General features: G+C 43.2%; 1 protein-coding gene across 2 annotated transcripts in view; it reads right to left on the reverse strand.

Annotated features, from left to right (window-relative positions):
* HTT (huntingtin) overlaps positions 1-16,573 on the reverse strand; it is a 289,833-nt gene that overhangs the window by 164,766 nt on the left and 108,494 nt on the right. For both annotated transcript variants that reach the window (XM_068276315.1, XM_068276307.1), the window contains 5 exons: positions 13,920-14,057; positions 12,664-12,822; positions 10,936-11,033; positions 6,694-6,833; positions 2,836-2,899 (listed from right to left, as the gene is read on the reverse strand). In XM_068276315.1, the coding sequence (XP_068132416.1) occupies positions 2,836-2,899; positions 6,694-6,833; positions 10,936-11,033; positions 12,664-12,822; positions 13,920-14,057 (599 nt within the window). The remainder of the gene's footprint in view (positions 1-2,835; positions 2,900-6,693; positions 6,834-10,935; positions 11,034-12,663; positions 12,823-13,919; positions 14,058-16,573) is intronic.

Genomic DNA, 16,573 nt, shown 5'->3' on the forward strand with positions numbered 1-16,573 from the left:
TTGATTTCTTCCCTTCCATCCACACGGCAAACCTCAGATACTGTTGAGAAGAGAGGTGGATTGGTAGATGTAGGTAAGCATCCTTTAAGTCTATGGTTGCTAAATAATCGTTGCTCTGTAAGAGATGAATCACAGATCGAATGTTGTCCATTCTGAACTTTCTGTATTTTACAATTAGATTCAGAGTCTTTAGATTTAGAATAAATCGATAATCCCCCTGAGGTTTTTTTTTTTTTTTACCAGAAAGACTGGGGAGTAAAACCCCTGTTCCCTTTGAACTCTTGGAACCTCTCGTATTACTCTTTTTTGAAGGAGTGACCTCACTTCTGCTTGGAGTGCAATTCTTATGGATTGATTTCTTGGGCAAGGAGTTAGGACAAAGTTGTGAGGGGGGGGTTGAGTGAATTCTATTCTGTAACCTTCTAGCACGATATTTAGTAGCCACTGGTTCTGAAGAAGTTGTTGCCATTTTTCGAAAAAATGTGACACTCTCCCCCCCACCGGAATGATGGCGTCATTGTTTGTCTGTCTTTTTGGCACTTGTGGTGCCAAAACGCGGTTTTTGTTGTCTATAAGGGGCCCATCTCTTATTTCTGGAAGACTTGTTTTCCGGCTCATTTTTTGAGGGGGCCCGAAATGGCCGTCTATTCTGAAATGGCCGCTTCCTAGGAAAATTTTTCTTACTGTCTGCTGTACGATCTAGAGTGTCATCCAATCTAGACCCAAACAAAAGCTTTCCTTCACAAGGGATACCACAAAGTTTAGATTTGGACGAGATATCTCCGTTCCAGGTCTTAACCCATACACCCCTTCTAGCAGAGTTAACTAACGCTGTGGTCCTAGCAGTCAGCTTTACGGTATCATCCGACGCATCAACCATATAATTAGATGCATTCATAATTTTTGGGAAGTCCCCGAGTATTTCTTCTCTAGAGGCTCCATTAGCGATTTTAAATTGTAAGTCTGAAAGCCATGTTTTTAAGGATCTACTAACTGCTGTAGATGCTATTGCTGGTTTGAAGGTTAATGAGGAAGATTCCCAGGCTCGCCTCAAAACGTTATCCATCTTTTTATCTATCGGGTCTTTAAGATTCCCGAAATCCTCAAACAATAAGTCAGATCTTCTAGACACCCTAGAAAAAGATGGATCCAGCTTTGGCGGAGGACCCCAGCATTCCTGGTCTTCAGGAGAAAAGGGATAACGCCTGGATAAGGACTTAGGCCAAAAGGCCCGCTTCTCAGGATTATCCCATTCCTTCTTAATCATAGTTTTTAAAGTAGAATGGACCGGAATATAATGTGACTGGGGGTCCGCCAAACCTTCATACATCTGATCCAGGGGAGTTAATGGTTTCTGTTCAGATTTTATGCCCATAATTTCATGCATGGAGGACAAAAGGTCCTTCATTAAGTCAGGGGAAAAGGCAAACTTCTGAGGCCTATCTGTACCCTCTATTCCTTCCCCTTCAGGTATCTCCTCTAATTCAGAAATTTCTCCTTCTGAAAGTTCTGAACCTTCTGCATCACTATCTCTATTACCGCTTGCCCCTGCCGGCTCTGTATGCGGAGTTGGGACTAGAGGAGGTGCAGCATTGATATTGGGCACAATAGGAAGCATACTGCTGGGGCCAGGCATATCCGCAGAGCTAGGAGCTGTGGTTTGAGCCGAAATAGCAGAGTCCTTAATTTCCTTAATGGCAGTAGACATTTCTGCCCTCATCCAGCCCATCAGATCCTTAAATATAACCGGGGATTCATCCTTTACTAGCTTATTAGTACAGTCCTGACAAAGCTTCTTTGAAGATGAGGATGACAAACGACTATGGCACATTTCTTCCCGGATTTGCTAGACCCACTAGATCCATGACTAGATTGCCCAGTAGCTGCTTTATCCGTTTTGTCATGTTTTTCATGTTTTTCAGGCTATAAAAAACAAATAGACAAATACTTCCATTAGTATCCCCTCTATATATATATATATATATATATATATATATATATGTATATGTCCAGCATGATAACATAAGTACTTGCCAGAGAGGGGTCTTGGGCAGGCCTGGCAGACTGCGCAGGAGCTGACCCAGCTGCGTCCTCCATGCTCACAAACAAACAGAGTGAGAAAGGGATCTTTTAGCATATATAACCCTGAGGGTTCTGACATCACCTGAGGGGCGGACCTGCTGCTTTACATAATTAATGATCCTTAGCGCCCCCCAATAAAATACCTGAGTGAATCAGCTGCAGCTGATTCACCATCACCGCCGCAGCCCCTGCCGCGTCTTCTGAGTCACGCTGGACGCACTTGCGTGACTACTTCCGGGTTGACCCGGAACTTCCTCCTTCTTCGCGCGCATGCGCGTATATGTCTGCTGCCTCCGTCGGAGAAGCCTCCCACACGCTGCAGGACTCTGGCTGTTTCACTGCACAGCTTGTTTCCTAGAGTCCTGCTAGCCGCTGCCCCCGAACGCCTGCCGTGGATAGCACCCTGGAGACCTCTCCCTCCGCATCCCGTCCGGGACAGGAAACTGAACTGAGGCTTTAGGGTAGGTTACTCTTACTTATACTGCTGCCTATCTGTTATGCAAATCTTTTATCTTGCAGTTCCTGTCCACGGTGGGGAGGGAGACAGGTCTCATCCAGGGGTGCTGTCCAATGACGTTCTGGGAAAATAAGAAATATATTGAAAATGTTATAATTTTGAACTCCTTGTTATCACTACTAGTATACTTTTGTGCACAGATTTTTCGAATAAAGAATATATACAGTTAACACAAAGTACAATTCGCATTGAAACAATTTTTTATTTTTTTAAAAAAAGGGAAAGTCTATAGTTACCCCTGTATAATGATGGGCGCCTCTGTGTAACCCATTAGCTCGCCCTTCCAAGAAATTAATTAACCTGTAAAAATAAATATTGCAGATGTAGAAAAACTGAATACTAAAGAAAAGCCAAAACATATAAAAATCAGATCATAGCTCTGGGACTGCAGTCTTAAAACAACTTAAGGACCAAACACTTTTTTCCATTCAGACCACTGCAGCTTTAACGGTTTATTGCTCAGTCATACAACCTACCAACTAAATTAATTTTACCTCCTTTTCTTGTCACTAATACAGCTTTCTTTTGGTGCTATTTAATTGCTGCTGTGATTTTTAGTTTTTATTATGTTCATCAAAAAAGACGTGAATTTTGTCACTTTCTGTGCTGACATTTTTCAAATAAACTAAAATTTCTATATACATCTTTGTCTAAATGTATTGTGCTACATGTCTTTGATCAATAAATAGACACTTAGGCCTGGTGCACACCAAAAACCGCTAGCAGATCCACAAAATGCTAGCAGATTTTGAAACGCTTTTTCTTCTTTTTCTGTAGCGTTTCAGCTAGCGTTTTGCGGTTTTGGTGTAGTAGATTTCATGTATTGTTACAGTAAAGCTGTTACTGAACAGCTACTGTAACAAAAAACGCCTGGCAAACCGCTCTGAAGTGCCGTTTTTCAGAGCGGTTTGCGGTTTTCCTATACTTAACATTGAGGCAGAAACGCATCCGCAATCCAAAATCTGCAGCAGCCCGGGAGTATGCGTTTCTGTAAAACGCCTCCCGCTCTGGTGTGCACCAGCCCATTGAAATACATTACCCTAGCGGATCCGCACCCGCAAGCAGATCGCAAACCGCAGCGGAAACGCTCCGGTATGCACTAGGCCTTATTGGATTTTTTTTTGTTTGGGTAAAAGTTATAGCGTTTACAAATTATGGTGCAAAAAGTGAATTTCCCCAGTTTGAAGCATCTCTGACTTTTCTGAGCATCTGTCATGTTTCATGAGGTGCTAGAATTCCAGGATAGTATAAATACCCCCCAAATGACCCCATTTTGGAAAGAAGACAACCCAAAGTATTCACTAAGAGGCATGGTGAGTTCATAGAAGATTTTATTTTTTGTCACAAGTTAGCGGAAAATGACACTGACAAAAAAAAAAAAAAACCTAAAAAAAGTTTCCATTTCTGCTGACTTGTGACCAAAAAAAAATGAAATCTGCCACGGACTGACCATGCCCCTCTCTGAAAACTTTGGGGTGTCTACTTTCCAAAATGGGGTCATTTGTGGGGTGTGTTTACTGTTCTGGCATTTTGGGGGGTGCTAAATTGTAAGCACCCCTGTAAAGCTTAAGGTGCTCATAAGACTTTGGGCCCCTTAGCTAGGCTGCAAAAAAGTGTCACACATGTGGTATCGCCATACTCAGGAGAAATAGTATAATGTGTTTTGGGGTGTATTTTTACACATACCCATGCTGGGTGGGAGAAATATCTCTGTAAATGAGATTTTTTTTATTTTTTTTATTTTTACACACAATTGTCCATTTACAAAGATATTTCTCCCACCCAGCATGGGTATGTGTAAACATACACCCCAAAACACATTATACTACTTCTCCTGAGTACGGCAATATCACATGTGTGACACTTTTTTGCAGCCTAGGTGCGCTAAGGGGCCCAAAGTTCTAGGAGTACCTTTAGGATTTCACAGGTCATTTTGAGGCATTTGATTTCCAGACTACTCCTCACTGTTTAGGGCCCCTAAAATGCCAGGGCTGTATAGGAACCCCACAAGTGACCCCATTTTAGAAAGAAGACACCCCAAGGTATTCCGTTAGGAGTATGGTGAGTTCATAGAAGATTTTATTTTTTTGTCACAAGTTAGCGGAAATTGATTTTTATTGTTTTTTTTTCAAAAAGTGTCATTTTCCACTAACTTTGTGGGAAGTGTGTGAATAGAGGGGGGAAGAGATGCAAGCAATGCACTGGAGAGGTGATCAGGGGAAGGGGGGGGGGGGGGGTCTGAGGGCGATCTGAGGGTGTGGGCGGGTAATTGGGTGCCCGCAAGGGGCAGATTAGGGTCTGATCTGATGGGTAGCAGTGACAGGTGGTGACGGGGTGATTGATGGGTGATTAGTGGGTGATATTAGGGGAGAACAGATGTAAACAATGCACTTGAGAGGTGATCTGAGGGCGGGTCTGCGGCCGATCCGAGGGTGTGGGCGGGTGATCAGGTGCCCGCAAGGGGCAGGTTAGGGTCTGATCTGATGGGTGGCAGTGACAGGTGGTGACTGACAGGTGATAAGTGGGTGACTACAGGGGAGACTAATGTATACAGGGGAGGGGGGTCTGTGGAGGATCTGAGGGTGTGGGGGGGGGGGTGATCAGGAGCTCCCAGGGGCAGTTTAGGACCTAATCTAAAATAATCTAAAATATACCGTTGATAGTGACAGGGAGTGATTGATGGGTGATTAGGGGGGTGATTGGGTGCAAACAGTGGTCTGAAGGGGTGATCGGGGGGGTCTGAGGGGTGCCGTGGGCGATCAGGGGGCAGGATGTGTGTGTGTGTGTGTGTGTGTGTGTGTGTGTGTGTGTGTGTGTGTGTGTGTGTGTGTGTGTGTTTACTACAATGGCTGCCTCCTCCTATTATACACTTTGTATGCGGCAGATCGTGGGGTTAACAACCCGCCGGTGCTGCTAATTGGCTGGCGGGTTGACGTGGTGGGTGGGTGGAGCCTAATGCCAGCGGGTGCGTCCTGGCATAATCAGTCCCCCAGGTGCCGCCGCCGATTGGCGTTACGTGGTCCGGGGGGTGCCACTTTGCCGCCGCCTATTGGTAGTGGGCGGTCGGCAAGTGGTTAAAGTGGACTGGAGCTCTTGCACAGGACAGAAGGAAAACACATATTAATCCCCCTGTTTGTATTTAGAGAGTTTAGCCCGTCTAATTCACCCTCATCTCTGACTAATTAAAAGTGTAGTTTGATCCCTCAGCTGTGTCAGCACAGGAATCTCGGCAGAGCAGCTAATTTGTAAACACACGTTAACCCTATGTCTGCTTCCATGACAGCAGAAAGTAGACACACTGCAGATTTATTGCAGGATTTCCATCAGCGACAAAAAATAATTGTTTTTCTGTAAAGTTATTATGCTGTTGCTTATTTTTTAAAACAAAGAGGAAGTTCTGAGTTCAGGTCCACTTTAACAACATGTAAGTTTTGAAATCCATGTTATTAGCATTAATACTGCTCTTACCCTGAGCTTTCTTGCCCTGGGATGTTTGTGTTTATTCACTAGTAGACAGCTTCCTGTACATTTGTCACAGGAATCAGCATTTCTCTCTCTCTCTGTTAAGCTCGGGTTCATCTTGCACAAAAAAAGTTTCATTTAGCGGAACTAAATGCAACTGATCCCAACAAAAGCTAACGGATCCTATGCAAAGCAATAGGATCTGTTCACAAGAGCCCATTTGTAAAGGATCCATTCGAACCATTCTGGGGGATGGAAAATAAGTATAGGGGATTCAGTGATCATTCCAAATCCATCACGGTTACACCAAGAGGGTGGCGACAGGAAACGGAATGCACAGATAAAAACCAATGCCCAATGTTAAAAACTGATCCATTTGAGAACAGATTCATTTTTGATCTGTGCAGTGTGAACCAAGCCTCAGGCTCATAATCCCCTATCATCCCTATGTGACACACGTACACATACATACACACACTATACACACACACACACAAGCTATACATACATACATACATACACACACATCTTCCCTGTAAAAACACAAGAGATTGTCTAGCCTTGCCCTGTTCTATAACAAAATGTATATGTTTTTATAATCCTCATTTTGTGAGCCGAGGAGCTATACTTACCTAAAGTCCACCTCTGCCACAGTCTCTAGGAGCTCTGTTCTGACCAGCCAGTAAGAGCTTTTCCTCAGCGACAGCAGATCAATCATCAGCTGTAATCCAAGTTCACTGAATGTGCTGCACAATAAACTAGAGAGGCAGTGCTGGAACAAAACAAAATATGGTAAATAAAAAAAAAAAAAGTTTGCAAATGCCATTCATTCTGTGAATGCTAGAAGCATGGACAGATCCGCAAAACACGAGTAACACAAGAAAGCTCATAAAAGACGCTAAAGGTGCCCCATATCACTACCTAAAGCAGACCCAAACTAAAAAGGATTATGCCATGTTCAATAATTACGTTTTAGTTTCAAACGTTTTATTGGAAATTATTTTGGAGTACATATAATCAAGCTTTGGTTAAAGAGACACTGAAGCAAAAAAAAAAAATATGATATAATGATTTGTATGTGTAGTACAGCTAAGAAATAAAACATAAGGAGTAGAGATATAAGTCTAATATTGTTTCCAGTACAGGAAGACACTCCAGTTATCTATGCAAAAGAGCCATTGAGCTCCACCATTTTCAAAGTCGCAGAGAGCTCTGTGTTCTGAAGCTTGTTATCTCAACTGTCAGTCACTGTATTTTATTTTTCTCTCCAGAGGACAGGTCAATAGTTCACTGGCCTGCTCTGTAAAATCATTTAGGATGCTGAGCAGTGTGTAAACTGCAAATATTAGAGAATGATGCAATGTTATAAAAAAAACCCTATATAAGTGAAAATAAAAAATATGAGAATATTATCTTTGCGATTAATGTTCTAGTAATTATCTGTACTACACAACCAATTCATTATATCATCATTTTTTTTCCGCTTCAGTGTCTCTTTAAGCACTTAGCAAAGGGCACAATTATACTTTAACATGTATGTAACAAGATACATAATTATATCATAATAAAACAGGAAAAATAAAAAAAAGGAGAAGACAAGTCATGGGTATTTATGGAGTACTATATAATCGTTAGAAGGAAAGTGCACATGAGCGTAGGCCCAGGGATGTAGAGCAAGAGAGCCAGGGTTGCCAAGTTTTGGTGAATGTTATAACAGTGTCATTAACCAGATATTAGGATGTCCATGATGATAAGATCAGTGAGGTCTAGAGATAGGGAAGGGTGTAGCCATTGCGGGGCAATGGCCTCAATTCACTAAGCAGTTTAGACTAGTCTACTGATGGTTTTTAGTCTACTGATGGTTTGGTCAGTTGCATCAAAGGGGAATTCACTATTACCAAATGTTATTAATGGTTGTTAAAGAGAACCCGAGGCGGGGTTCTTCCGTCACAATCCATATACAGAGACTGGGTCTGTCTACAGAGCCCAGCCTCTGTTGCTAGTTAGTTTCCCCCAAAGCCCCCCCCCCCCCTGCGCGCTGTCAGACCCCATAAAACACAGCCGCACTGGCGACACGCAGCGTGTCGCAGCCGGCTGCGTTTATCTCACTATTGTCAGTCTCGCGCTCCCCCGCCTCCTGAATCGCTCCGGTCCCCGCCCCTACCCTCGCTGCTGATTGGAGGGAAGGGACGCGGGCAGGGATCGGAGCGATTCAGGAGGCGGGGGAGCGGCCGGGACTGACAGTAGTGAGGTAAACACAGCCGCATAGCGCGGCTGTGATTTATGGGGTCTGACGGCGCGCAGGGGGGGGCTTTGGAGGGAACTAACTAGCAACAGAGGCTGGGCTCTATAGACAGACCCAGCCTCTGTATATGGATTGCAATGGAAGAACCCCGCCTCGGGTTCTCTTTAATGGTATATAATTTAGACCTGGTCTAAACCATTTGGTAATTAGGTGGGAAAAGCAGGGGAAATTATCAAAAGATGCAATTCACAAACAAGTAGCTATGACTGACATCCTTTTCCTCTGATGAGCTCTCCTCTGGATACAATTAAACTCCTGCATAATTAATGCAAAAGGTTCACTCCACACATCTAAAATATCGGTACCTCACAGAATTACTTTACCAACAGAAATCAGCTGGTCTAATCTCTGTCAGAAAAATTGGGCGTGGTTACTTCTTGTTTGCCTTTGTGAATGGTGTAATTACTGAATGTCAGACCAGGTCTAAAAACAGGTCTAATACATTACACCAAACCATCAGTAGAATAAAAACCATCTGTAGACTAGTCTAAACTGCTTAGTGAATTGAGGCCGATGTGGAGCCAGGCAGCTTTGGCAACAAGGTCTCCTCCTGCCTATCAGCCATCTCCTCCTGGCTGTCCGCTAGGTTCCTGAAACTAAATCTAGACAAAACGGAATTTATGATCTTCCCACCCCGGCCATCCATGAACCTCCCAGATGTGCATGTCACTGTTAACCACACTACCATTCGCCCTACCTCTCAAGCCCGCTGTCTGGGTGTCACCCTAGACTCCGCACTCTCCTTCACTCCCCACATCCAAAACCTCACAATGTCCTGCAACTTCCACCTTCGTAACATCTGTAAGATTCGCCCTTTCCTGACCTCTGCCATCAACTCATCTATGTCCTCATAATTTTCCACCTTGACTACTGCAATGCCCTTCTGTCTGGTCTCTCTATGACCCGAATAGCCCCACTGCAGTCCATCATGAATACGGCAGCCAGAATGATCCACTCCTCCCATTTCTCCACCACGGCAGCTCTCCTCCGTGAATCCCTCCACTGGGTTCCTATCCAGTCCAGAATCAGATTCAATATACTGTGTCTGTCCACAAAACCTGCACAACCTACATTTCCGATCTTACTCAGAGGTACACACCTAGCCGATCACTGCGCTCCTCGAATGAACTTCGCCTAACCGCCCCCCGCATCACCCAGTCCCATGCATGCCTCCAGGACTTCTCCAGAGCTGCTTCAACACTACGGAACTCCCTAGCTCCACCCATTATGGGGTGCCCCCTCCTTCAACATCTTCAAGAAGGCCCTCAAAACTCACCTTTTCACTCTGGACTACTACCCCTCACAAGTGCTCTAAACCCACAGCTGAACTCTGGTCCCCTACCGTTTGTGTCCTTACCTCTCCCTCTAGATTGTAAGCCTTTGGGCAGGGTCCTCCTTTTGTGTCCTACCTGATCATGCACCTCCATTACTGTGCACCCATGCTATGCATTTGAGTGAACTCAACTTGCCTAATCTCCATGCTCCATCCAGTGACTGACTAAGCATTACCTGGTACTCACACTGTGCTGCGTGATCTGGTTTTTCTTGTATTCCTGTATTGTCTTATTGCTGTATGTCACCCCTACATATTGTCTGTAACCTAAACTAATGTCCAGCGCTGCGTAATATGTTGGCGCTTTATAAATACAATAAATAAATATATGTTGGGGAAATTTCCAACCATGGGGCTTATCTCCTAGCAAAAGAACGAGAAGGTCCGGGGAAAGGGGAAATAACTACGTTTTCATATGAAATTCTGAGGGGTTTTTTTTAAATATAAACCTTTTTTTTTGAACGACTTCCAAGCGGGAGCCTCTCTCCCCCCTTTATATCATTCTGCTGAGGCATGAGGTCCGGCAGGATAGAGTTGCATGCTGGGACAACGCAGAAAAATTGCATGTGGTTTGCATTTTTTAGGAGGATGGTGGTAGCTTAAATTCAATGCAGCAACATTTTCAACAGTGGGTAGGGTTAAGCTTGTAGTATTGTTGTAGTTACGATTTCTAAAGCAATAAGTACATTATGATCAAAGCACTTTTTTAATTCAGTCCCTCCTTAAGTATCTGTTAAAGTATATTTACTCTACTTTCCCTTCTACTACATAGATATGGTAAGATTGTTCCATCAAGAATGTATCATTGATGGGCACCTTAAAGTGTAACACAGGGAATGTGTATGAGTGGGAGGCAAATGGGACATTAGGCATGTTCACTGGTCCATGCATGACATTTCTCTGTGTCCCCCATGCGCCACTCTGTGCCGCTCCCTCCCCTCCCCCCCCCTCCCCAATATCCCACAACACTCTGTCAACCTACGAAATTGCATTGAAACATGCAGGTTATTAAAATTTTTGAGGGGAGAGAGGCACTCCTTCAAGGAGTATAAAAATATATGCACACAGTTGAGAATGCCAATCAGCAGTATTCAAACTCTCATAGCAAATAGTAGAATTTCAGGGGTTCTACTGACACTAAGCCATGGCCAGGTAGACCAATTATTATTGAGGACACAAAAAAACATCCACAAATCTCTTAAGCTGACACCCAGGCTTTTCTGCAGAAACACTCACCCTGACTGCCACACAAGTCAGCTTGCAGGTCACAGAAGATTCATCCTTCAGACATCTTTGCAGCAGAGGAATGCAATCTTCCAATGAAAAAGTATTCCCTGAAATATACACAAGACAAATAAACTGCAGATTTTGCCATAAATAATCAAAGATGACTAACAACTGTCATAACACAGTTCAATGTTTGAAATACAGGAAGACCACGGTTAAAAACGAGATAGGTACAGTAGGTTTGTTCTTAACCTGAATCCATTCTTAAGTCGGGAAAACTGTGCCATCTCTGTCGCCTGTACCTCCTCTGTGCCGCCCCCCACACACACACACAATTCTCTCAGTATCTCCCTCTGTGCCAAATCTACCCCCACTGTGCCCCTGTACCACCTCTCTCCCCGTCCATTTGTGCCGCCTCCTGTCATTAGTGATGATCAGAATGTGTTAATTTCACTTGCGCAAAACTTTGCAATTACAATTACAGGTAATTACAATTTTGAAACTGGATTGATTTCACACAATTCACGTAATCCACACAGACTCCAAGAGGGTCTCTGCTCAATGTCAGTTAAAATCCATGAACTATTGACCTTTTTTCCCCTATCTCTCCCTGCCCTTGGAAGTTGTATTCTGCCAGGAAAACATTTATTGCTGTAATTTGCTTATCAGTGATATTTACTATATTTCCGACAAGGTCCGACAAGACAGAAGCTTTCACTTCCATGCCTGAAAATTACCTCTTCCAGGCAGAAAAATAAAAAAAAGTTAAACAGTCCGGTTATGAATATGTTCTGCACTGTACATAGTCACTTTTAAGGATAATAATACAATCAGGAGATTTTAGATCACCTTACCTGGGGCTTCTTCCAGCCCCCTGCAGCTATCTTGTCCCGCATCAGGACAAAACAATTCCCCAGTCCCCTGCCGCGGCTGACTTCCATTTTGTCAGTTGGCGGCCACTGCGGATGAAAGGGTGGGCCAGTGCCGGCGCAGTTGCTGTCGACTTGTGAGACGGGGGTAACGAAAGTAAGCAGCGGCAGGGGACCAGAGGATCTTTAATTACCGGCATGGGACAGGACGGCTGCAGGGGGCTGGAAGAAACCCCAGGTAAGTTAAATGTTTTGTTTTCCTTTAACTTACAGCTTTCCTTAAAAGGAAATACGTATGGCTGCCTCCATATAAGTCTCACCTCGGGTTTACTTTAAAGTGATCCCGAAGGGAACCTTGGGTCAAAAATACTTACCCAAGAAAAGTGAAGCCACTGGATCCAATAAAGTAGAGGCTTCCCGTGCCCTCCTCCAGAGCATTCCAGCTGCCCGGAATCCTCCAACGCAGCGTCATCAGCCTCCTCTTCATGCACAAATGCGCCTGTGCAGAGCCGTTCATGCACAAGCAGCTCCAGCTATTACTGCACAAGTACGGCCGTGCTCATGCAAGCACAGTGCGGACACACTCGTGCTTGAAGAGAAGCGCTGTCACAAGCTTGAAATCCCACAAGCTCTTGTTGGATTCCTATGGGGCATCCGCACTCGGCAACGATGGACCAGAAGACTGCGTGAGAAGCCTCTATCAAGTCCAAAGGCACTCCCTCTTCTTAGATATTTGACTAGTAGCCAAGGTTCCCCTTTGGTACACATTAAGAAAATTTGCCCCACTGAATGGAGTTCCACAATAACTTGAAAAGTATTTATTTATTTTTACAATCGGCTATTTGAGAAGGCAGGAGCGATATGTTACCTGTATTGCTTTTGACGATGGCCAGCCACCGTTCAGCGCTGTATCGGGACTTGTTGAGGATGGAGAAGACAATTGTCCCACACAGAATAGATGTGGCTCCTCTGACCTGGGGATCTCCATGACTGATGTAATTCAGAATGTCAGACACGTACTGCACCTCTGCAACGGAAGATTCAAGAGAACACAGCTCATGACAAGGAAGAATTCCTGTTGTAGGATACAAAATCTCAGCTCTTGATGCAGCTGATGCTAGACGACACAGACACAGTGTTTTGGAAAATTAGGGGGTATAGAGGATAGAGGACCCTTTATACTATTTATGGTATCATTTAGGCACTGTTTATTGACCCGAGGAAGCGGGCCATGACCCGTGAAATTGATATAGAGGATAGAGGACCCTTTATACTATTTATGGTATCATTTAGGCACTGTTTATTGACCCGAGGAAGCGGGCCATGACCCGTGAAATTGTGTTTGAATATTTTTCCAGTTTAACTGGTGTCCTCTTCTGGAGAGGTAAGCGATTACCTCTCCTTATGGTATTGTACATTTATAGGAATATAATATTTTGATATATTGGGTGCCTCCATCCCACCAGTTTACCAAGTCAGACATCCTTTGCAGGTAGAAACTTTGCAGTTTCCTGGGAAACTATAAAGAATCACAGGATAGTGACCATTGGGGCTGCTGGTCTGCATACCTATGCAATAGCCTTCCGGGAGATTTGGGCGCAGGATAAAGCCAATATACAGCTTACTCTGCTCCTGCACAAGTCCCACTGGCGCTAATTACTATTCCCCCTCCAGGACGCCGTGGATGATGTGGAATGATGTCATTCGGCTTCCAGCTATTGCTGGCTGTTTTTGCAGTAATTTGTGCTCCCGTCTTTAGACGGCGCCCAAATTACTCACTTAGGGCAGCTATAGCCCTAATTCCTATTACAGCCTATGGTGGCGCCGGCTGAGCCCAAATCCCCTGCACGGTTTTAACAGCACTCGCCTGGTCTCTTGGATACTGTACTATACAGGGATTGCCTAAACTGTCTTACAGGGGAGGAGGAAGGTAGGGTGACTGTGCTCTATAGTGAGAACGGTTCCCTAGCTAATAGACACCCACTCTCCTTGCAGCTTCAAGTTTTTGTCAGTAGCTCCTGGGTAACATCAATGACTTTTACAAAGAATCTATCTGGCGAAGCTGCTTTGAATATGAGGATACTATAACGGCACAGACAAATATTCACAGTTGCTAACAAGTACCTAGAGGGTCCACGCTGTCATTCTGCAGCTTATAGAGCTTACTAAAGAAAGCTTCCGGACACAAGCTCACAGCTGCCCCAACACAGCTCAGTGCCAGGGCCTTCACACTGACCCGCACATCTCTGTCTGCTACAAGAGCTGAAAAGGAAAACAAAGAAGGAAAAAAAACAACTACATAAAATTCTCGGCTGAACATTGAAAAGAACAAAACAACACTTGATTTATTCTTTCCTTCAGGCTATATTCACAGTTCACTGTCTGACATCTGTACAGACAGCTCTACTCCTCTGCACCCAACTCTGCATGGGGATATGGAAAACAAATGTCAGCCTTATGAATGAAATGGCTTATTTTTTTTAATATTCACTAAATTCTTTAGTCAGTGTTTGCCCATTGAAAAATCTTTTCTCTCCCCAATTTACCTTCTGAAATGTATCACAGGTGGTGACATCTTTAGTTCTGCCAGGTGATTTGGACAGAATGTTCGTTACTGAGAGTTCTATACACAGAGGGCGATGCCGCTTGCTTGGCAGTTGGAAAAAGCCGTTTTTTTCCCACAATGCAACAAGGTTCACAGAAAAACTGTCATGACCATGGACATGACATCACACTGGAAGGGGTTTCACCACAATATCAGCCACGCAGACCCCCTGATGATCTATTCATGAGAAAGCGGGTATCGGCTACTGATTGGGATGAAGTTCAATCCCTCTAATATATTTAGTTGCAGTGTGAAGTCTCCTGCTCTTTCTTCTATCTAAAAGAACAATACCTACTACCTGGCACAGCGCTCATCAAATAAACCTATATGGGGAATGACTGACAGGCTGACGCACAAAAGAATCGAAAAAGATATTCTAATCTAGGGTGAAAAGAAGTCTAACAATGTGTCGGTAACAAATCTCGTTTACTGTTCAGTTCTAATAGCAATCTAGTATCCATTTTACAAGCAATGCATAACTTCCATATGTAAAAATCCTTGAATATAATATGTCCTTTATCAACCAATTTGCCATTTCAGGCTTCTGTATAATGCCACAGTGCTGAGGCTGCAAATTAAAATGCCACAAATGCACATCTGTGTGGAAGCAGTTGTCTATATTTGATAAATGTACCCCTTCATATGGCTCACATTTAAAATCATAGCAAAATACCACTTGTCTTGCAACATATAGAAAAAAATCAACATACATTTGTATCAAAAATACTACTTGACTTGCAACATTTAGCATTTGTATCAAAAGCGATCTCCAGTTCAAATCAAATTCAGTTCAAAGCAGTTCTCACATATTTTAAACATGATGATGATGCAGTTATGAAATTATCTACGGAAGTCTTAAAACAAAATTACAATAAAACATTCCAATAGATTTTCTACAATACAGTAATAGAACTACTAAAAATACTCATGTTTTAAAGTCAGTGAAAACCAATTAACCATTTCTGCCGCCCGGACGTGAAGCTCACGTCCGGGTGACTGCTCTGCTGCGGTGCCGCGCTTCGGTGATCGCTGGCGCGCCCCCATAGTGTCCCCCGGTACCCCTGGGATCAGTGAACGGGAACATGGTTCCCGATCACCGATCCGTGTCCCTCGCAGAAAAACCGAAGCGCTCTTACAAGAGGCTTCAGTCTTTCTGCACGTCAAAATTTCCGCATCCCCCTTGTGCTTCCGCTTAGCGAGAAGCACAAGGAGGTAAAAAAAACCCCCTGAAGGTGGCCATCTTGTGACCAAATAGTAAAACTACATCTACATATTTTTTACATTACAATTTACACATATAACATTAAAAATTAACTGTTTATGTCCCACACCAAAATATTACCCAAATAAAAATTTTAATGGAAATAAAATTACAATAAAGAAAGAAAAAAAAAAAGAAATAGTTATCTAAGGGTCTGAACTTTTTAAATATGCATGTGAAGGGGGTATACTACGAACATTTTTTAAATTATAAGCTTGTAAATAGTGATGGATGCAAAATGGGAACAATGCACCTTTATTTCCAAATAAAATATTGGTGCCATACATTGTGATAGGGACATATTTTAAATGGTGTCATAACCGAGACAAACGGCCAAATAAAATACATAGGTTTTAATTATGGTAGCGTGGATTATTTTAAAGCTATAATGGCCGAAAACTGAGAAATAATGAATTTTTTCAATTTTTTTCTTATTAATCCTGTTAAAATGCATTGATAAAAAAATAATTCTTAGCAAAATGTACCACCCAAAGAAAGCCTAATTAGTGGCGGAAAAAAGAAGATATAGATCAATAAATTGTGATAAGTAGTGATAAAGTTATTAGCGAATGAATGGGAGGTGAAAATTGCTCTGATGCGTAAGGTGAAAATCTTGTGCATGAGTATTATTATTCATTTAGAAATTATACATTCCTAAAATACACTAATTTTACTCTGAGAGCTGACTTTGCATTTTATTTATAACTGCTTTATTCATCCTCATCCTCAGAAAGCATTTATGCTTGTTTGACTTTGTTCAGCAGAGCTGGCAGTGTGAGAGAAGGCTTTGTTTACATTTCTCACTTGATACAATTAACCACTTCCGGATTCCGGGTGGTTTGGCTGATCTGTGCTGCGGGGGCTCTTCAGCCCGCAGCACAGATCAGAAATCAGGCAGGGCGATCAGACCTC

This window comes from Hyperolius riggenbachi, chromosome 1 (assembly GCF_040937935.1).
Source record: "Hyperolius riggenbachi isolate aHypRig1 chromosome 1, aHypRig1.pri, whole genome shotgun sequence".
Lineage (NCBI taxonomy): Eukaryota > Metazoa > Chordata > Amphibia > Anura > Hyperoliidae > Hyperolius > Hyperolius riggenbachi.